This window comes from Aspergillus foveolatus, assembly GCF_047715535.1.
Source record: "Aspergillus foveolatus strain CBS 279.81 unplaced genomic scaffold BDW70scaffold_20, whole genome shotgun sequence".
In the NCBI taxonomy this organism is placed as follows: domain Eukaryota; kingdom Fungi; phylum Ascomycota; class Eurotiomycetes; order Eurotiales; family Aspergillaceae; genus Aspergillus; species Aspergillus foveolatus.
The window spans coordinates 162,433-183,002 of NW_027396084.1; the positions used below are offsets into that span (position 1 = coordinate 162,433).

The 20,570-nt window shown below is 51.0% G+C and overlaps 7 protein-coding genes across 7 annotated transcripts; 4 read left to right on the forward strand and 3 right to left on the reverse strand.

Moving 5' to 3' along the window:
- The first annotated feature begins 2,480 nt into the window (after positions 1–2,480).
- Positions 2,481–4,114, forward strand: BDW70DRAFT_42303 (putative oxidoreductase, 2OG-Fe(II) oxygenase family). Its single transcript, XM_073743978.1, has 6 exons — positions 2,481–2,708; positions 2,760–2,819; positions 2,868–2,921; positions 2,979–2,995; positions 3,057–3,210; positions 3,267–4,114. The coding sequence occupies exons 1-6, from the start codon at positions 2,529–2,531 to the stop codon at positions 3,915–3,917; spliced, it is 1,116 nt and encodes a 371-aa protein (XP_073596578.1). The 5' UTR covers positions 2,481–2,528; the 3' UTR covers positions 3,918–4,114.
- On the reverse strand, positions 3,960–6,943 carry samB (MYND-type zinc finger protein MUB1). Its single transcript, XM_073736615.1, has 2 exons — positions 6,813–6,943; positions 3,960–6,704 (listed from the first exon to the last, which is right to left on the reverse strand). The coding sequence occupies exon 2, from the start codon at positions 6,378–6,380 to the stop codon at positions 4,608–4,610; it is 1,773 nt and encodes a 590-aa protein (XP_073596579.1). The 5' UTR covers positions 6,381–6,704; positions 6,813–6,943; the 3' UTR covers positions 3,960–4,607.
- Positions 6,944–7,949: 1,006 nt separating this feature from the next.
- On the reverse strand, positions 7,950–12,050 carry BDW70DRAFT_149808 (Aldehyde/histidinol dehydrogenase; the record flags this gene model as incomplete). Its single annotated transcript, XM_073739073.1, has 4 exons — positions 7,950–8,073; positions 8,121–9,462; positions 10,046–11,491; positions 11,939–12,050. The coding sequence occupies 4 exons, from the start codon at positions 12,048–12,050 to the stop codon at positions 7,950–7,952; spliced, it is 3,024 nt and encodes a 1,007-aa protein (XP_073596580.1).
- Positions 12,051–12,243: 193 nt separating this feature from the next.
- Positions 12,244–12,867, reverse strand: BDW70DRAFT_135051 (uncharacterized protein). Its single transcript, XM_073736616.1, has 2 exons — positions 12,431–12,867; positions 12,244–12,352 (listed from the first exon to the last, which is right to left on the reverse strand). Exon 1 carries the CDS (start codon positions 12,860–12,862, stop codon positions 12,683–12,685), a length of 180 nt encoding a protein of 59 aa, XP_073596581.1. The 5' UTR covers positions 12,863–12,867; the 3' UTR covers positions 12,244–12,352; positions 12,431–12,682.
- Positions 12,868–13,900: 1,033 nt separating this feature from the next.
- Positions 13,901–14,653, forward strand: BDW70DRAFT_159405 (2-keto-4-pentenoate hydratase; the record flags this gene model as incomplete). Its single annotated transcript, XM_073740688.1, has 2 exons — positions 13,901–14,167; positions 14,246–14,653. The coding sequence occupies 2 exons, from the start codon at positions 13,901–13,903 to the stop codon at positions 14,651–14,653; spliced, it is 675 nt and encodes a 224-aa protein (XP_073596582.1).
- Positions 14,654–15,987: 1,334 nt separating this feature from the next.
- Positions 15,988–17,832, forward strand: BDW70DRAFT_42349 (WD40 repeat domain-containing protein). Its single transcript, XM_073743979.1, has 5 exons — positions 15,988–16,534; positions 16,645–17,357; positions 17,413–17,502; positions 17,559–17,678; positions 17,741–17,832. The coding sequence occupies exons 1-5, from the start codon at positions 16,420–16,422 to the stop codon at positions 17,759–17,761; spliced, it is 1,059 nt and encodes a 352-aa protein (XP_073596583.1). The 5' UTR covers positions 15,988–16,419; the 3' UTR covers positions 17,762–17,832.
- Positions 17,833–18,999: 1,167 nt separating this feature from the next.
- On the forward strand, positions 19,000–20,365 carry BDW70DRAFT_42366 (phosducin family protein). Its single transcript, XM_073743980.1, has 3 exons — positions 19,000–19,740; positions 19,814–20,043; positions 20,158–20,365. The coding sequence occupies exons 1-3, from the start codon at positions 19,141–19,143 to the stop codon at positions 20,171–20,173; spliced, it is 846 nt and encodes a 281-aa protein (XP_073596584.1). The 5' UTR covers positions 19,000–19,140; the 3' UTR covers positions 20,174–20,365.
- Positions 20,366–20,570: the final 205 nt, after the last annotated feature.

Below are 20,570 nucleotides of genomic sequence, written 5' to 3' on the forward strand. Positions count from 1 at the left end.
ACTGTTAGGAACAGTCTACCATCATGGGTGTGTCTGCTCACCAGATCCTCTCATTGGCCCTCCAGACACTTGTGAGAACCATTGTGTTGCATTCAGAATTCCGAACCGAAGTAACTCAATGGCCACGAAAGTAGCTTCTTCCAATGATTCTTCAGGATCGAGAACTGAGAGGGCTTGCTCTAAGCATTCGCCCCAAGATGTAAGCTGGTGCTTTTCATTGATGTAACCGCGGAGTTGCAGGAATTGCCAATAAACATTGGCAATAACCTCATCCTTCGATGAAAGAGGCTAGGGAAGTTAGTTCTGAGAGGCCATAATATCAGAGTCACATACCGGAGTATCCTTTGAAGCAAATGTCTTCGGCGTAAATTCTGAGTCCTTCAAACTTTGAACAGCGAATCTGAATGGTCCAGATGATCCCTACGTATATTAGCGCCTCGTTTTCAAATTGATGGCCTACTAACCTGCAACTTCTTGACTCCCTCTGTGTATCGGTCACCTGAAACTTTCCAGGATCGGATGGACGGTATTACTGGAGGGGGCGTTCTGAGAGTGATAGTAGAGTCGGCATTTTCGTTATACCATGTCCGAACGCGAATTACTTTGGTCTGGTAGAATCGGTGGAGGTGATTTGACAGCAAGAACATGGCCTGTTCTCTGAGCGGACCAAGCATCTCGCCTGCAACCTGTCGGTATATCTTCGAGTCTTCAACGCCAAGAGGCAATGAAATAAGAACTTCCCCGGAGGTCAGATAGTTTGGCACATCAGGGCCGAGCATTCCCTTCGAGAGATAAAAGTATAGTTCCTCCGGAAGACGCTGACCGATCACCTCGTGCATGTCGGTGGGGGCATTTTCGGCATCCATAACACCAACCCTTCCCTCCATGTCCATAATGACGTGGTGCTTGACATTCATGTAGGCGCGCTTATAGCGGTCCGTATACTGGAGATCCTGCATACGGCGCTCTTCTTCGTATTGTACACATAGGGCGAGAGCGCTTCGTCCAGCAGCATTGAACATAGGCAGAGCATCGCGAACAGAAGCAGCTTTTCCAGGGAACGCGGGGTTCTCGAACAATGGGAACGTCTGGAGGAAAGAGGAGCCGAGAAGAAGAGCGAAGTCGAGAAATTGCTCATCCGTTAGCCTGCCAAGCTCCTCTTGACATGTCTGTTTAGTGATCCAGAAAAACTGCGCAGGGTCAATCTCGATTCGGGTGATGAGCTTCTCGACGTCGAACAGAAGCACTTCCGATGGGCCCCAGATGGCGTCAACGACCGGATTGGGGCCGTTGCTGAGATGGGCGAGCTGCAGAACAGGCGTCAGGAGCGAGCGTGCTAATGTACAAAGGCGAGAGTGGTCTGATGCTTACCTGGGCGGCGGCACTATACGGCGCTACCATGTAGTCGACGCCATTCTGAACGAGAATGCGTTGCAGGAATCGATAGAGAGACTCAGGCCGAGGAGTACCTGTAACGAACCCATTAGCACCTCAAGTAAATCGTTTACCCAAGGCCAAGGCAAAATCAAACCGAACCCATACCGACACTGCTAAACGCATCCACAACCTGGTCCGCCTGTTGCTGATCATACAGCTCCCAAGCATGCTCAAACGCCCTCACTGTCTCATGGTGTGCTTGAGGCCGCTGGTTCTTCTTCCCAAAATCCAACCCATTGAAGACAAAGACACAACCAACGTCCAAGTCTTTAAAAACTTGCAGCTCCTTCTCGATATTGCTTTTCAGGGCGAAGGGAAAACCTCCCAGGGCGATGAGAAGCGGTTCGCGGGTGGAGGGGTGGAGGAGATGCTGGGAGATGTAGTGCGACGCATCAATGCCGACAACAGCCCCTTTAAGTGTGGAGAGCGGAAGCGACGAGGTGCGGGCAGAGATGCCAGAGACCCAATCGTCTAACGGGCGAACTAGATAACAAGCATAGACAGTGTCAGCATGGTCGGTTCCACATGAGGATTGGATCAGGCTGATTTTGGAGCTTCGCGAGGACTTGGACTTACTCGGCATTCTTGAGCTGGTCGGAGCTGATTCAGATACGGTCTATGAGCGGCTGACAATCATGAAGCACTGGTCGGAATCGGAGAGCCTCTCAGCTAGGAAAAAGGTGGGAGGAGGAGGAAAAGAATTGGTAGAGGTTTAAAACAGAGATGTGAGTTACTCGGATCCGATCAGAGCTGGTAGCTCGATGCGACTCGGAGGTTCAGGTTCTAACCACCCTTCTCGAGGCCGACCCAATCACGGGATCCACCAGCTTCTTTGCTCGATGCCCAAATCACTTCTTTATATTAATTTACACAGGTACAAACCAGGTAGCTGGGCTAGCTAATCAGCAATACGACGATTGAAGATAGGCAATGAATGCAAATGGTGGGGCTAGAGATAACGTTGCTGCTACAATATATCTCCAACCTTGTCTTATAAGCCAGAGCTCCCCGCATTCATTCTGTATAACCACCGTTTCTCTTTCCGACCTCACTATCGAGACTCTGAAAAGATAACCACTGAATCATCTAAAATGGCCGAACCGACTCCAGCTGGAACGCCAATCGAACTGCCAATTCTTGACATCTCGAACCCTGAGGATCCGGCAGTGGGCGAGGCCATGCTAGACGCCGCCACCAAATACGGCTTCCTATATGTAGACAGCAAAGGGACCGACTTCACCGCTGAGGATGTGCGGAAAGCATTTGAGCGGGTGCGTACCTCTACTACTCGAATGAACACACAGAAAGCCAACGTCTTCTAGTCGAAGAGCTTCTTCGCGTCACCCGTAGAGGAGAAGGAGGCCTCTCGGATTCAATCGAACGTTCGTATCGCCCGATTGAAATATTGGACTCCATTGACTTTTCTCTAGAATCGCGGCTGGTCTGGGATGCACTCTGAGACTTTGGACCCTGAACATCAGCGGGTAAGTATCAGGTCTAGTTCCCCTCAAGGCCAAGTACGGGATACTAACGGTGTATAGACGGGCGATTTCAAAGAGTAAGCCACTACCTATCAGGATATACACTGCGGATACAAAATAACCACAAACCTATGCTAGAGCCTTCAACTTCGGTGAATTCACAACGGATGGCAAAGCTCAACAGCCGCTTCCCCTGGCCCTAGCTCCCCATGAAGCTGAGATCGCGAACTTTGCATCACTCTGCACGAAGACCTGCAACCGCATTCTCAGCCTCCTCTCTCTAGGGCTCAAAGTACGATTACCCTGCCCTTCCCAGTTCCTCAGAGCGATGAGAGCTAAACCTGCCAGATTCCCCCCTCATTCTTCTTATCCCGCCACGACCCAACGAGGGGCCCAACAGGTTGCATACTGCGCTTTCTATACTACCCATCTATCTCTGCGCCCCAGACAGCAGAATACGACCACGCTGTTGACGTACGCGCAGGCGCACACTCGGACTACGGGAGCATCACATTGCTATTCCAGAGACCTGGACAGCCGGGGTTGGAGATCCTCACGCCAGAGGGGACATGGGCGCCTGTTGCCGTAGAGCCTGGAAGGCCGAGTCCGAGCGGGGAGGACGTTAACGACGAATTTGCATTTCCGCCCATCCTGGTTAATATCGGCGACCTGCTAAGCTATTGGACAGACGGGTTGCTCAAGTCGACTGTGCACCGGGTTGTATTTCCGGCTTCAGAGCGGACAGGGAACAGTTCACAGGATCGATATAGCATTGTTTTCTTTTGCCATCCGGTTGATTCTACGGAGCTGGTCCCTGTGCCGAGTGACGTGGTTAAGGCTTACCGTAAGGAGAAGGGTGTGGGCGCGGAAGAAAAGGTAGGATTTGGGGGTGGAGCTGGGAATCTTGAACCTGGAAGGAGAACGCTCACAGCGGCGGAGCATCTCGCAATGCGGTTGAATGCGACTTACGACTTTAGGCAGGAAGCGACTGCCGCATAGAAGACAGTTCTCTACATATTTGACATCTACAATGTAGCTGAGCAGCTAGAATGAGTTACTATGTGATTGCAAGTGCTAAGTAGTATATGCAACGGGCCATTGGATGCTAAACACAAAAGCTGTTCTCGACAGGTCGGGTTTCCACAATGGGACAAAAAAAATACTCCAACAAGAATAGCCAATGGAGGAATAATTTCAAAAAGGCAAAAAGCAAAAAGCCGGCCAAAATGAGAACGTCCGGGAGTTTCGGGGAATGAAGCTGATGTGAATGACAATGACACTGACAAAGGGAAATCGTCCGACGTTAGGGCAACGGTGGATTAGAGACTCCGTACGGGAGAGCGAGCCAGAGAGGACAGCTCGGAAAAAGACATGTAAGACAGATAACTGAAGATGATGTCGTTCATGGCCGCTATGGGTAATCGTATGAGTAAGAAACGGGCTGAAGTACCCAGCACAAATGAAACGGCCCTGGAAAGGGATATCGAAGCTGCACAAAAGCAGCGTTTGCAAGAAATGACATACAAAAGGTATCTCTCGGTAAATAGGAACACCGCCAGGTTCCGAATGCCATGCACGGGGTAAGATATGAGACCTCAAGGGAAAAAAAGAGCATAAAATGAGTAAAATAAGAGCGACGAGACGCTATGCAAGCCGTATGCAAGGGAAATTAAAGACGATTTCATCCGATCATGGCGTGGCGCACCAGTGACGGTGGTAGAGCCACGCTGCTTTCTGGCAATCCTTGCTGCAGTACTTGGTGCGACGGCAGCGGCGGCATTTGGCGAATTGACGTGTGAACTCTTCCCACTTACCGCATTTGTAATTCGCACACTGGCGAATACCGCCTCGGGACTCGTCCTTGCGACAAAGGTTCCGCATCACGACGCAAGCCCAGTATGACATGTCCTTTGAATGGTGGCGAGCGGTAAACTTCTCCACCAAAGGGAAGATGTTGACGTCGTCAGGAAGTAGGTACTCGTCTTCCTCTTCAATTGGTTCAACTGGTGAGGCTCCTTCGTCCAGCATTCGAAGCTCTCGGTCGATCTTGAGCTTTGGCACAAAGTGTGAGTTCTGGAAGTATGAGCGGAGATTGCAGTACTTGGAAACGTAAGCCAAAAGCTGAAGCGACATCAGGACGTCCTCCTCGCGGGGCATCGTATTTAAGAAATTCTGGGTAGCGGTGTTTGTCCGATCACGGAAGTAAAGAGAATAAGGGCTGGGCACAATAGGTGGAGAGTTCGCGTTATTCACAGCCTGTGCGTTATCATTGGTGATTATACTGCCATCGACGGCGGAACGGTGGGTAATGTTGAATGTCTCCGATTCTTGCCCATCCGAGGTGGTGTCGGTTACCGTCAAATCGTGGGAGGAATCGGTAACGCTATCGATCACGGTTTGTCTATCAGCGTCGTCGTCGATATCCATGCGGCTCTGGAGACCAATAATAGGCCCCCTAGATTGACCCGACCCTGTATCATCCGCCATTATAGCGTCTTCGCCATTGGCGTCATCTGAGTCCCCTGAGGTTGATTGATGCTGGCTGAGTGGTGGGCGCGCGTGTGTTCCAATAGGGGCGTGTACATTGCTTCGGATGTGTCCGGCGCCGCTGGGAGTAGTGGGAGAGTCGGGCTGAGATGCGAGTTCATTAAAAGCAGCGGGAAGCATGCTGGGAAGCCTCTCGGTATCCCGGACAGGGCGTAGTCCAAACCCATCAGCAGCGTCCATTGAAGGAATAGCTGTTGCCAAGGGCTGAATTGCTCTGTGCCGGAGAGGTGCATGAGATCGATGAGCATACGTATCCTGACCAAAAGTGCTCCTCTCGGGCGGCGAGGTCATCGGTGCACGCGGCGGAGACGCGACGTCAATGGCATTCGATTCCACCGCGCGGGTATCATGGAAGAAAGGAGGGATTTCGATGTGAGTGGGAGGTGGTTGACGGCGAGAGGTGCGCTGCTCGTTGCTGGAGGCGTCTGAAAATGAAGAGCGGCTTGCGCTGTCGCTCGCCGTAGGAGTAATCTTGTGATGGAGTTGGTGGTGCCTGTGTCGTTGAGCTTCGGAATCCGATCGAGCGCGCACTTTGTCCATTACTTTGATATAGTTATCCAAAATGGTTGCAATCACAGGTACCATGTCAGCCTCGACTACTCTGGTCCTGACATTTTCCGAGCCCCGTACTCCAATGTTAACAACACATTGGAAGGCAAGACTCCATTTCCACATCTCCATCAGATTGTTACTCCGACCCTCTTTGAGGATACAAACCAGTCGTTCAATGCCGCCATCGACAGTGAGAATATCGCGGATCCGGGCAGATGAAGTGGTTAGATAAGCTAAATGATTGAGGGAGTTGATCAGAGGGAGCGTCGATGTGCAGTCCAAAGCCCGGCGGTCGTAAAGAGTAGTGGTGATGTTGACCGAGGCCTTGTTGACGTTCGGAATGCTGAAGTTGACCTCGCGCATGGTGGGCAATGGGACACCGCTGTGTCACCGGATGATGAATCGATTTGAGATGCAGGTGAGATGAACGAGCTTTGTTGTTCGGTGGTTTGATGCCTCCACCCCCTAAGTGAGACTGAAAACTCGTCGCTTCGGAGACGGGAAGGAGAAGATGGGGTTACTCCGTACAGGAAAGAGAGAAGGGAGAAGGGGGATATTATTCCAAACACATTCCAGGGCGAAAAAGCGATGGCCGCAGAAGGTCCTCGATCGACGGGGGACAATCTGAAGGGGAATCTGAAAGAACCACGATGGAAGACGTGCTTGTCGAACGATGAGGGAAGAGGCCTGAAAGGGAGGTCTGGTGAGCCAAGACTCAAGAGTCACAAAGTCAGGCTGCTGAACCGCTGAAGGCGGTGGACCGTTACCGGATGAAGATAGGAGTAATGAGAGTACCTTGTTAGAAGAGTATCAAATTAAGGAGGGGAATCTGCAGATACAGATGAAGGGAAGGCTGAGGGGAGAAAAGAGAAGATTGGCAAATTCGCTCAGTCACGCTGACAGAATCTGATTGCAGATGTTCTTGTCAGTATGAGGGGGCAAAGGAGAGCCAAGCGGCGATTCTGGAGGACTCAGGCACTAATTACCCGGTGTCCGCCACCACGCCTGATTGATCTACTGCTATTAATCAAACAATAATCTCGTTGTTATTATCTCTGTCAATCTCGGCGTTCGGGTGCTTTCTTCAGGATTCTCGACGCTCCTTGTTCGAGGAAGCCTCGACTCCTTTCGTATTCTCTTACGAAATAACGGCACTCGATATGCCCATCAATGCCCATCACAGTACTCTCCCTTCGATTACTTCAATCGACAATTTATAAAATAATTCTACAACTCACAAACACCCTAGTATATCGTCCAATAAGAGCTTGATCAAACCCAACAATGTTTTTGCTGCTCCTCGGCATATTTCCTGCACTGCAGGTGTGCTATGATTAGAAACATAGAACTCATAGGCGCGAACCGATAGCCGCCTTCTACACTATTCTTGACCATGGACGAATCCCAAAGCATGTTTGAGCAACCGCCGGGATTTAAGCCTCAATTCAGCCTTGTGAAGCCGGATCAACTCAGAACTTAGCAGACTAGTCGCGTGGGAAAGGATGGGAGATCGATGTGTTTCATGATCTTGTTTCATTGTTCGATCTGTTGGGCTAAAAATAGCTGTATGCCGGTATACGGTAAGCGCCGAGGCTCTCTACTTCGAGTCAACGACCTAATCTGAATTCTAGAAGCAGACTCAGGCCTGTTTTAACAAATAGTTCAATATTTGTACATTTACTGTCCCTATCAAATCTCTGCATAGCTGTGCTCGGCTGCAGCCGTGCAAAGCACCGTTTCCATGTCCTGTGGCGGTCTGTTACTTCTCTAGCAACTGACATGCTAAACACAAGAGCTGTTGGCACTGAACCGAGGAGACTCGTTATCATTTTTAGAAGTGTGACATTTTTTTATGAGGAAAGCGCTGGGTTTCAATGCTTTTGATGCCTCGTTCCTCCAGCTATTGAGCTTCTTTTGGCTACAGCGGTCTGTCTACAGATGAGCTGAGTGCGCTGTGTGGATGCCGCCAGTGACGATTGTCTTAATGTTCAAATAGTCGTCAATGCCGTACTTGCTTCCTTCGCGGCCCATACCAGAATGCTTGACCCCTCCAAACCTGCTAGGCGTTAGTATCATATTGTGAGAACGGGAACCGGGACATACGGGGCAGCAGAGTCGGAAATCACCCCAGTGTTGATGGCTACCATGCCGAACTCCAGCTTCTCTGAGACCCGGTGCGCTTTGCTCAGGTCACTGGTGATTAGGTACGATGCCAGGCCAACCTCGACACCGTTCGCACGACGAACAACCTCGTCTTCTGTCTTGAACTTGGACAGCGCTGCGAGCGGCCCGAACGTCTCTTCGCTAGCAACCTTCATGGAATCGTCGACATCGCCGAGGATAGTGAGTTCGTGGAAGTTCTTGCCTAGGGACGGCAAGCTGCTGCCACCAAGTAACACAGTAGCCCCCTTGTTAAGAGCGTCCTGAATGTGTTCTTGCGTCTTCGCGACGCCGTTGGTCAAGGGCCCGTGTGTCACTCCGGAACCTAGTCCATGGCCAATCTGGCACTTCCTCACCTCCTCGACGAACCGCTTACTGAAGGCTTCGTAGATGTCCTCTTGAACATAAAATCTGTTCGCACACACGCAAGTCTGCCCAGTCACCTTGAACTTACAAGCAACGGCGCTTGTTACCGCAGTTTCGAGATCGGCGTCATCAAACACAATAAACGGCGCATTCCCACCAAGCTCCAAGCTCAACTTCTTCAGCGTATGACTTGACTGCTTCATCAGCAACTTGCCGACTCGCGTTGACCCAGTAAACGAAATCTTCTTCACAATATCCGACTCGCACAGTGCCAGCCCTAACGCCGGCGTGTTCTCAAGGGCAGTCACCACATTAAACACACCACTCGGCACACCTGCCCTCTCTGCAAGCAGCGCCAAAACATTCGACGAGTACGGCGTCAGTCCATCTGACTTCAAGACCACCGTACACCCGGCCGCCAAAGCAGCAGCAACCTTTCGCGCCCCCATCGCCATGGGAAAATTCCACGGCGTAATCAATCCACACACTCCAACCGGCTCCTTGAGGACCTGCACCCGACTGCTCGGGTTACTATGCGGAATGACATCGCCATAAATCCTCGCTGCCTCTTCAGAGAACCACTCAAAGAACCCCGCAGAAAAAAGTGCCTCGCCCTCCGCATCGCCCTTTGCTTTCCCATTCTCCGCGGTAATGATTTTCCCAATATCCTCTTTGTTTTCAACAATCAAATCGAACCATCTGCGAAGGATCCTGCCGCGCTGTCGGCCCGAGAGAGCGCGCCATTTTGGGAATGCGGTTGCGGCGGCGCGAATCGCGGAGTTGATATCGTCGATGTTAGACTCGGGACAGGTTCCGATGAATTCTTCGGTTGCAGGATTGTAGACGTTGAAGGTTCTAGACGAGGACGAAGTTACCCATTCCCCATCAATGTAGGATCTTTCAATGAATAGGGTGGGGTCTTTCAGGGTGCTTGCGAGGGAGGGCATTTTGAGAAGGTGGTAGGTAGGTCTTTGGCGTGTCGTGGTAGGGCAGCCTATGTCTCGATAATCTGTAGAAGCTGAAAACCATTATGAAAGCGCGACCTTTCTGTACAGAAGCTTATCTTTTAAACTGTTTCCAAGCATATGCGCCACTTTTTCCGCCCCAGTAGCTCGTCGACCTTCCGAGATAGCTCGCATCGTAACTGGTTGCTGTAGCGCGCATCTCGGAATCCATAGCCTTCTCGGATCTGAACCGATCTATCCGGGTCTAAGCGCCCAACCACCTTACACATATTAAGAGATGGAGCAGTAGGGCTTACTGTGTAGTTCGGGGGGACTTGGGACATAGACTTTGAAATGTTTGTTGAGTGTACAGTAATGATTAGCGGGGCTGTAGAGTAAGAAGCAATCGTATCTAAAGCATAGTTATCAAGCTATGTTCATGTTCAGTATGTGAAGTCCTTTTATATCTATCGCGGTTGTGTACAGAATACACGGCTTCAAACGTCCGCTCAGCTATTTAAACCTCAGAATCCCCTTTCTGCTTTCTTTCCCCTCCACCACCCTCTGCGGCTAACCCATTCATAAACCGACTCCTAGCACGCACCTCCCTTCCCCAAACAAACATCAGCGTTGGAACAAGGGCAAGCACCAACGACACAAACGCCAGCAGGGTACTAGCCCACTGAAACCCAAGATTATTATACATACTCATAGTCGCGAGCGGCAAGAACGCAGAGAAGATATTCTCGCCGGTGGCGACGGCCCCAATAGCGCTACCCGCGTACTGGCTGTAGGCATCTACAACGTAGTCAGATACACCCGTCACAACTAGTACGCTACCAGCGCCGACCATGGCCAAGCTGATTGCCGGTGCGATCCATGGGATGAAGGGGTACGATGTCCAAGCGTATGTGAACATTCCCCCGGAGATGCCGAAGAGGCCGCCTAGGACGGCCATGTAGAGTCTTGCTTCTGGGACGGGGCTACTGGGGACCTCCGTATTGCGGGAAGCAGATGCAAAGTAGAGTTTACGGGAGAGGAAGGAGAAGAGGAAGCCTATGCCTTCGCCAATGACGACGGCGGCTTGGACGTAGCCTGTTTTGTAGATTGTCCAGTCGTACGTGCCGATGAAGACTTGTTCGACGGACTGGGTGAAGAGGAAGATGGTTCCTATGGTAAAGGCAGACCAGAGGGTTGAGACGAAGAGGACGGGCTCGGTACAGAAAAGGACGACTGGTCTTGTTGAGCTGACGAGGAGATTCTGAAGGTTTAGTTTGAAATGTGCGGGATGTCCGGGTAGGATATCTTTGCCGATTCTGCCCATCTTTCGGCCTCGTTGCGCCAGGATAATGTCGCCGCGGGACTCGTATAAGAAGAAGTAGTAGATCGGGAACAGAGCTCCAAACCAAATGAGCTGCATGTAGCCTATCCACCGCCATGACAAGGACTGGAAAATGGCGGCTCCAATAACCGGACCCATACTGCTACCGGCCATGTAGCCGAAGATATACAGGCTGACTGGGATTGATCTCGACCACTCGGTATCCCATACATTCCCAATAACCCCAGCAGCCGTATTAGCCAAGATTGCGACACAAGCACCGGCAAAGAAACGGGTGGCAACCAATGTGGCGAAATCTTGGGCGACTGCTTGGGGGATGAGGAAGCAGAGGAACACAAAGTATGTGACGAGAAAGACAGGCCGAGTCCCAAAGTCCTCTGCCAGAGGAAGGAGGAACAGAGCAGAGAATGCACCGCCGACGGCCCATGTTGTAACTGGCCAGTATGTATGTGGAAACGCCGTCTCGTCAATATTGAAAAGTTCTGCGATCTCGAAGTGTGCAACCGTGATGATAGTCCCGTTCATCATAGTCAGAAAGCTGGTCAGCGCGGCGAGATATGTCACGGCCCATTTTCGCGAAGTCGGCCAGTTGAAAGGGTTTGCAGGATCGTGGTCGCCGTCCCAAGACAGTATACCGATGTCTCTGCCAGTTTCAGACGAGGCTGAGTCTCGTGGCTGACATCCCGAAGCTGTCATTTCAAGCAGTCAATTCGGAATGCTCGTGCTTGGCGAAGCGTACCCCGTACGTAGTGTAGACACAAGGGAAAGAATGTGTAGACACAAGGGAAAGAATGGATGCCATGGAACTTTATCCTTGCCTTCTGGGTCTCCAGGCCGATCGAAGATCATCTGAGGCTGATGAGCCCCATCTCTCCAGATATTGCCTTCTTTGGGAGCAGAGGATCAACGCCTGGGCAATGGAAGTGTGGAACTGCGTTTCTATTATGTCAATGTATTTGCGAACACCGACGCCAGCCTTGGAACACTTCGGCAAGACTTGGCCACCTGGGAAACTGTATACCCGGATAGTCTGCCAAGTATCTAGACTCATATCAAGCTTCAGTTCTCAAGAGCTTAACTCTTGCCTTATACTCTGATCGCCGCCACACTCTTTGAATAGGTTGCAGCTTTGGGCGAAAAGCTAAGACTCACGTCAAGCTCGACGGCCCGATCCATCTTTAAACCCAACTCAATGGACGGTGGATGTACTTGCGAGAGCATGTTGAACCATACCAGGTGCAACTTCTAAGGGATAATATAGAGAATGGACCAGGTTCGCAGCCGGCCCGCTTGCTTTCGCATATGAGGTCACGTGTTATCGTCGCGATATACTACTTTGAGTGCCGAGTTCCCACATTCAGGGCCTCGCGATCTCATTGTAAAGGATCGATGGAAGGATTTAAATTATCTACGACGCTTACTGAGCTAGGACTGGGTAGTGTACCCTGCCAAGGCTGCTTACTGCGTATTCTGCTGTGGGACTTTTTTGAGTCCTCCAGTATGGAAGCTTGGAGAAGTGTCAGGTAGATTTGTCGGCCCTGAATTATCAGATATTCGGACGGGTATGATGAAAGAAACTAATGCATATACTGGGAAGCCAGCCTCACCAATGATACCGCTCATTCCACCTCCAACTCCTCCACCATCGACTCCAAAACCTTCATCTGCCTCCTCAAGAGCCTCCTTGCTCTTTTAAGTTCAAAGGTCCTCTTCGCAATTCGCCGCTCCCGTTCCTTCTTCAGTTGATGCCGTATCGCTCGCCCAATTATCTCCAGCCTATAGTTCGTATCCTGGCTATACAATTCAACCAGGTCGCTGATTCCGCGCACACCAACTAGCTTTCTCGTCTTTGATCAGCGCTGTTCCCCGCTGCCATGCCGGCGCACTTGAAAAGCATGGTCACGCACACGAATGTGAAGCTGTCGTAGTGCCAGGCGATGGCGGGGAGTTCTCCTGACGTATGGTTTATTGGTCTGCCTTGTTCGGCCCTCGAGTTCACGTTCAGGTTCTGGCTGAGACGCTGATGGTGGCATTTCCAGGAGTCATACTTGAACGGGGCACGTCTGTTAGTATTAGGAGTGCTTGTTAGATGAGGTTGTATAGGGAATATGCACGCTGGACCCACGCCGCGGAGCTTATGCTTGTTAAAAGGTGGAGGAGTACTGGCACTCAGCAAGACCTTCTCGTCGAAGATCTCGGCCGACAATTGGGCAATGGCTTTCTGGGTGAAGAGCGGGAATGGTTCGGTGGCTGCGTGAGGGGAACGCCATGCCCGTTTAGCGCGATCTGGCCCATTGTATAGATTGTTTTGGAGGTTGGAAGTTCAGGTGCATGCAGGGATTGAAGGCTTCCCGCTGCGCAACCTTTGCACCGTGTATTAAGGACTGCGGGAGCTCACTAAAAGGCCTCGAGACTTTCTTGGTTGCTGGTCCGGTAATAATTGGGTGTTCTACATCAGTAAAGCTTGCTGAAGGGGCCATTTTGCCTTGGTGTTTAATGGGATGAAATCCTTAAGGTCAGGAAGTGTTGCTATTGATTTCAGTCTATGGATTTTTATATAACTTGAAGGTGAGTATTGATCGACCAAGCCGAATATTTAAGGCGCAATAATTGCCACTTCCCAAGGGCCCCTCTGCAATGACTGCAGACTGATTTCTTTGAGGTTGTCATGGAAGGGATACTATGAGACCAGAAGCGATCTGCCAAAACCGGCGGTGATCCCGATTGATAGTTCTGTAGGATCAACATGAGCCTTTTCGGTTAGAGCTGCTCGGGGGATTGTTCTCGGGTTGACCAAGCGTATTCTGCTTGGGCTCGGGTCCTCCATCCGAAGCCGACATGCATCGGTCACATCGAGCGAGCGCTCGGATTATGATATTAATTCCTGGATGGGAGTGCTCGGAAACCCGTCTCTTATTCCCAAGCAAACCTATAGATATCTTACCAACCAGTAGGCTATAAGTACTGACTTGACTCACCTACCGCCAACTACCAATGGTATCCTTCCGTACCTGGCCTATCTCTTACATCAACCCATCCAGATGACGACTTTCGACTTGAACGATGTCGCGATGGCTCTCCGCACAGCCCGTGCCGAAGGGAGGCCTATCAACGCACCCACGAAGACCTGGCCTAGTCTTAATGCTGACATGGCATTCAAAATCCAGCAAATCAACTCCGAGCAGGCCATCCAGTACGGTGACCGACTCGTTGGATACAAGCTCGGCAACATCGCAAAGGTCATGCAGGCGGCGTTTGGCCTAGACCACCTTGATTATGGCTTCTTGCACGCAAGCTCCTTCATCTACGACGATTTCCCTAAACAGATTCATCAAACCGTTTGTCGAACTCGAGCTCGCCTTTGTGCTGCGGAGTTCTCTGAAGGGCCCTAACGTCACTGTCGCGGACGTTATTAGTTTATTAGTGCCATTGACTATGCCATCCCAGCAATTGAGATCATCGACTCGCGCGTCAAAGATTGGGCGATTGATCTTCCGGATACATTAGCCGATAATGGGTCAACGAGTGCGGTCATCATAGGCGGAACGCCTCGAAAGCTCACGGATCTCACACTCAGCAATACACGGGGTTCCTTGCAATTCAAGGGCGAGGAGGTGATGTCAGGAAACACGAAGAATATCCTGGGCAATCCCCTGTCGGCTGTCGCGTGGTTGGTAAATAAACTGGCAGAGTATGATATCGAGTTCAAGGCCGGGCAACTCATCATGCCGGGGAGCTGCTTGGAGGCCGTTCCCATGGACAAGCCTGGAAAATGGACATGCACCTATAAAGGCTGGGGTACGATTGAGTTCGATGTACTATAATATCCTGCTCTGAACAGCCGGTGCAAATAATATCCCAGTTTCTGTGGTGTCGAATTCGGCATATGCTCCGAGCTCATGGTTAAATATGGATGTCGATCCTATGCCGAGACAAGACCCGTGCCGAATGGCGTCTATGGCCTGTCTAGCAGAATGGAATCCATTATTCACAGCGTGACCTTGTTGGCAGCTCTGAATCAGAGAGTCAAGAGCAAAGCAATTGCCGAAGATCTCGAGGATCGTGGATTGATGATAAATATTCATGAAGTAAAGGAGCGACTCCAACCTGACTCGCGCCGTTGCTCGCGCAGTTGTGGGACGAATTCTGGGCTGGGAAATGAGAGCTCGTGCAAATGAAGCCTTGTTGTCCATACAAATGCCATGACAGCGACTCCACTGCTATGATCCGTACCTGGCTAGCCCATCGGGCCCACCATCCTGGAGGGCCACCAGCCTCCAGGGGCCGTAGTGAATTTATAAGCCGTTGATGAGATGGAGTACGGAGTAGTAAGATGTCTTTGTTCTTCGATTTGCAAGTTGCTTTGTTGCCAACTTGCCTTAACTTGGCAGCTGAGCGCTGCTAACGGGGACTTGGACTAGACTGACTCGTTTCTGGGCGAGTGTGGGTTTGTTGAGGCCGGGCCTCGGAAGAAATCGAGCCAGCAAACTTAAAAGTAGCTCTCATGGACAACTGGTGCTTCAGTTGGGCTTCTGGACATCGCTTCCCCCTTAAGGCTGGATGACCGCCGGTCTCCTGAGTTCTGAACGAGATGACTGTTGGCGGGTTACAAATCTCCGGGACGTCATCTGCAGAATTGATTATTTATCCTTCAGGCTTGTCGAAATTAAGGCAAGGCTCATCTGAGACGGGGGGGCGACCGTAGCCTGAGTGATAATGCCGAACCAAGTTTAATGCGGCCAAATAGTGTCTACATTAGCTTCTCCATCTTGCCGCGCTCCATCCATCTCCTGGTCCCTTTCCCAACTTAGCCGTCGGGTTAACGCTTGTTAACCCGGGCTCAAACAGTCAATTGGCCCCCAGTATATGATTATGCTGTGGGATTGTTGGGTAATATCCATTGTATGACAGTGATAGTACTAAGCTCCTGCAAGTTGTGCCCCGTCAACATTGTACGAGGCCAGGAGGCTCAGTAGAGAGCACTCGGGTCCGCGATAGACGGTGACGAATATTCAAACCTTTTCTAAAAAGACTACTCCAAACTCCGTAGTGAAGGTACAGTAGTTTAGAACTCTACATGATAATTATAGGCACCGCCGCGTTAATTGTCCTGTGAGTGGCTAACGGGAGGATTCCCTGCTCCCTACACTTTCGACGACTTTCATCCGCATTTTAACCCTCTGCTTGCTGCACCGTCACTCCCGGGCTTCCCCTGAGTTCCGTCTAAGCGTCTCCCACTCGTCTCTGGCGCCCTCTTTCTTTCTTGAAGAAAACCACCAACAGTGCGTACCACGAAACTCTGATCTGTTTCGCAGTTCGCTCGCTCGGTGGCAGCCGCTCGCTCGCTCCACCCAACCAATCAGTCCGCCCCCCTCACTCCGAGCCCCTTCCAACACTCTCTTCCCCTTCCTCTCTGACTTACTCTACTCTGCTCCCGACACGACAGACCAACCTCGCCATCCTCTCTTGAAGAATCCCCCTCCCCCTCCCTCGCCGTCTGCTGCATCCTACGACGCGCCTCGTTCCGCTCAATTCCGTCCATTCACCACCTCCAATTGCCGCCTCCGTTCACCCAGGGGTCCCAGTCAAGATGGCCGACATGAGCGGCGAGCAGATGCAGGCCAAGATTACCGCCGCCAGACGCGAAGCTGAAGGGCTCAAGGACAAGATCAGGCGCAGAAAAGATGATCTTGCCGATACAACCTGTACGAAATTCCCCTTTTGTCTTTTTGAATAGTGTGGTGGAAAATGGCCGTCTTATCGCGTCCGCCATCCTACTGTCTCCGGGAGTTGCTGACTAGAGCAAATTGAACAGTGCGTGATGTTGCGCAGAACCAGACCGACGCCTTGCCTCGCATTGGAATGAAGCCCCGGCGAACACTTAAAGGTCATTTGGCCAAGATTTATGCCATGCACTGGTCCACCGACCGTCGCCATCTCGTGTCCGCCTCGCAAGATGGAAAACTCATCATCTGGGATGCGTACACTACGAACAAAGTCCACGCCATCCCGCTCAGATCATCATGGGTCATGACCTGCGCTTATGCTCCCAGTGGAAACTATGTCGCCTGCGGTGGTCTGGACAACATTTGCTCCATCTACAATCTTTCCTCACGAGAAGGCCCGACTCGTGTCGCGCGCGAACTCTCCGGTCATTCCGGCTACCTCTCCTGCTGCCGTTTCATCAATGACCGTCGAATCATCACCTCTTCCGGCGACATGACCTGCATGCTCTGGGATATCGAGTCAGGCTCTAAAGTCACCGAATTCGCAGACCACCTCGGCGATGTCATGTCAATCAGCATCAACCCCACTAACCAGAACATCTTCGTCTCAGGTGCCTGTGATGCTTTTGCTAAGCTCTGGGATATCCGTACTGGAAAGGCTGTCCAAACTTTTGCTGGCCATGAATCTGACATCAACGCCATTCAATTTTTCCCTGACGGCAACGCTTTCGGAACCGGTTCCGACGATACCACTTGCCGTCTCTTCGACATTCGTGCAGACAGATCACTCAACACTTACCAGGTGAGACCCGGTTGCCATACTCATTGTAGGACAGCGTTGTTGACAAATGCCACAGAGCGATCAAATATTGTGCGGTATCACATCCGTCGGTTTCTCGGTTTCTGGAAGATTGCTTTTCGCCGGATATGATGACTTTGAATGCAAGGTATGTTCTGTTCTCGACATCTGTGATCCTGGAGACAGTGACTGACCGGTCAATAGGTCTGGGATGTTCTCCGGGGAGACAAAGTTGGGTCTTTAAGCGGCCACGAGAACCGTGTCAGCTGCCTTGGTGTCAGCAACGATGGCATCAGTCTTTGCACTGGATCTTGGGACTCTTTGGTAAGTAAAGTAAATCTTCAGTTCCTGAACAAGCCACGTACTAATCTGCCTTTCAATAACAGCTCAAGGTCTGGGCCTGGTAAACAGTTTAAAGAATAATAAAATCACAACGACGCGATACCCTGTCTCAGTCATCTGCGACTTTCCCAATTTGAAATTCTATTTCTACTTACCGAGAGGCCGGATGTCCGCATTGTACGATAATCTTGTTTGTCGGGAAACAGTCTATCGCCTTCTCCCTTTTTCAACGACCGTGGGGGCGCAGACTGATTCAGCATGGACCGGAAGACGCGAGAATAGAGAGGATATGTGATTCAGCCCGTCTCGCATACCCGAATTTGGATCGCGCAAGCCGGATGATCTGGAAAGAAAAAGAAAACAAATCTTATGCAGCGGTTGTACTAATGTTGTCTTCTCAGGATGGTTACAGGGGCTCCGGCTGGTGTCTGGCATGACGCGGAATTGTCGAGATTCATACGGTTGGGCTTCGACGATCCCCAAGGCTTTTCCATTTGTTCTATGATTTCTTTCTCTTCTATTTTCTTTGCTCCTTACATCCCCGCCCAGGTTCTTTTTTTGATCAATTACCCTTCGCTATACCTTTGATTGGATTGTTTTCTACGCATTGATCCTAAATGTACTTTTGGTGAGGCAGGAGGAATGTTTTGTTTCGGCCACGACGTTAATTGAGTGCATCTGGATTTTATTGCTTTTGTCTTCTATTTTCTAATATCAGCTTACATTGGAGAGTTCTTAGTGATTTGAAGCGAACTTTGCCTGACATGTGATTGGATATGCTGCATTGCAGTTGGATCTCCAACCACTTTTTTTACTTTTTCATTATCTCCCCCAAAGCCATGTAGAGCAGTGATGAATCCAATGTGAATTTTAGGGATTGCGGTCAAGAATAGAATATGCCAGGCAATAACGTAATATGGGCGTTCAGTATCGAAGCTGAAACGTCCTGTTTCCAGCCATCGTCGTCCCGAGCTTCGGGCCAGTGGCTTAGATCTCACAGGCCTCCACGTGGAAAAGTAAGAATAACATCACCGACGTCAAGATATCTTCTGCAACTTCCAGGACGGCGGAATTCTTGGTGTCTTCTAGCTGCAGCCGGAGACCGGGACGGCAGGATCCCCCACCCGAACTACACGAGAATGAAATACGGGGGCGCAGATGAAACACCGTTGAGTAGTCACAAGCACACGATCATCAACAGAGAGGGCCCGCCTCTCGTTTCAGTTGCCGCCCCCTCGTCCTCCGTGGCTCCGCTCCTGAACTCTCTCCCACGTCAAACGGTAGAACACGACGCAATCCATCTCAGGTTTGTTTTTGCTTTTCCTGCTCCGTGCTCCGGAATCCGATACGACCTCTCAAACAAGTGCCCAGCTCACGGATGCTGCAGGCCTTACGTATATAAGTGTTTCACCACCCCCAACTACAGCCCTCCTCTCCTTTCAATATGTCTACAGCCCAAGACGAGTTCAATCAGCTCTTCAGCAATCGAGAGAAGAGCTTGCCCCATCCCGAGGACAGGAACAATCTCTCTGACAACGACTCCTCCCCTGACCCGCACGACCAAGACCACTTCGAGCACTCCGACTCCGAAGACATGGCAGCCATGACCTCCCGAACAACCAGCTACACAGTCCCCAACACCCGATTCGAAGCTAATACAGGCCCCAAGGGTGTCATTGCAGACGCCCAGGCCTTTGAGCGTGCCCGGCGCACGAACTTCCGCAAGTCATTTGTCTCCGGCAACTCGGCCGCGCAGCGCTCACACCACCACTCATCCTCCAAATCCTCCGGCGACGCTCGACTCCTCCACAATTCACCACCAGCTGATGGATCAGGTAGCGATCTTGACGAGGACGAGGACACGTTCTTGCGCCGATGGCGCGAATCACGCATGCAGGAGCTGCAGAGCATGAAGGCTAAACGGCCTAGTGCCCGGCGGAGATATTATGGATCGTTGGATACGGTCGATGCGGCGGGGTATCTAGATGCAATTGAGAAGGTCCCGGCGGACCAGGTCGTCGTCGTTTGTCTTTATGACCCTGAGGTAGGTGCCTCCCGCACCCGCTGCTCGCGGCTTCTGCTGTTATAAGGAGCGTTAGCGTAGCTTACCAGCACAGTCCAACACCAGCGCCCTCGTCGAAGACTGCCTGCACACGATTGCTTCTCGCCAACAACTAGTACACTTCGTCAAGCTCCACTACGAGATTGCCGAAATGGATAACATTGAGGCCCCCGCATTACTGGCATACCGGGGCGGAGACGTCTTCGCAACAATTGTCCAGATTCCGCAGCAGATTCCCAAAGGTCGAAGCTGCAGCGCGGACAGTCTTGAGGACTTACTAAAATCGTGAGTGTTTCTTTGTTCTCGTGTTTTATATTTTTGCTTCTTCTGCCCCGGCACCCCCACTGCTATGGCTCCGTAAGATTCGCTGAGTGACATGAAATTAACTCTCCTCCCTAGACATCGAGTGCTGTAAAGTGATAAACATAGTTCTTTATTTCCATGTCCCTGAAGTTTGGAGCACGGAGTACGGGTTGCCTATCACTCTATAAATGGTATACCCGTAACGAGATCGAGATTCCCGCTATAGCGTACAGGATCTGAAACCGACAGACGTGCATACTCCCGTGTCACAGTATACTTTCGCATCATCTTTCTTATTCCTCCGCTCTCGCTCTCAAATTGCTCACCATATATCCAGGCTTGTCCAGGCGCCCGTCTTTCATGTCATAGAAGCCATCTCGTCTTCTTCCATATTCTCATTTGTCTATCATCTGCGTACATACATTTTTTTATTTTGCTTTTTCGTTTTCTTTTGCTCGGAGTTCAGGATAGGGCAGGTAGGGTAGGCTATATGGCTTTACTGGTCGGTC

Excerpts from the sequence above, each read along its gene's own strand:
- BDW70DRAFT_42303 (XM_073743978.1), top strand. The coding sequence starts at position 2,529 with ATGGCCGAACCGACTCCAGCTGGAACGCCAATCGAACTGCCAATTCTT. Across the intron at positions 2,709-2,759 it reads TGCGGAAAGCATTTGAGCGG|TCGAAGAGCTTCTTCGCGTC; the intron begins GTGCGTACCTCT and ends AACGTCTTCTAG. Across the intron at positions 3,211-3,266 it reads TCCTCTCTCTAGGGCTCAAA|ATTCCCCCCTCATTCTTCTT; the intron begins GTACGATTACCC and ends TAAACCTGCCAG.
- samB (XM_073736615.1), bottom strand. The coding sequence starts at position 6,380 with ATGCGCGAGGTCAACTTCAGCATTCCGAACGTCAACAAGGCCTCGGTC.
- BDW70DRAFT_135051 (XM_073736616.1), bottom strand. The coding sequence starts at position 12,862 with ATGCCACCATCAGCGTCTCAGCCAGAACCTGAACGTGAACTCGAGGGC.
- BDW70DRAFT_42349 (XM_073743979.1), top strand. The coding sequence starts at position 16,420 with ATGGCCGACATGAGCGGCGAGCAGATGCAGGCCAAGATTACCGCCGCC. Across the intron at positions 16,535-16,644 it reads TGATCTTGCCGATACAACCT|TGCGTGATGTTGCGCAGAAC; the intron begins GTACGAAATTCC and ends CAAATTGAACAG. Across the intron at positions 17,503-17,558 it reads ATGATGACTTTGAATGCAAG|GTCTGGGATGTTCTCCGGGG; the intron begins GTATGTTCTGTT and ends ACCGGTCAATAG.
- BDW70DRAFT_42366 (XM_073743980.1), top strand. The coding sequence starts at position 19,141 with ATGTCTACAGCCCAAGACGAGTTCAATCAGCTCTTCAGCAATCGAGAG. Across the intron at positions 19,741-19,813 it reads TTTGTCTTTATGACCCTGAG|TCCAACACCAGCGCCCTCGT; the intron begins GTAGGTGCCTCC and ends TTACCAGCACAG.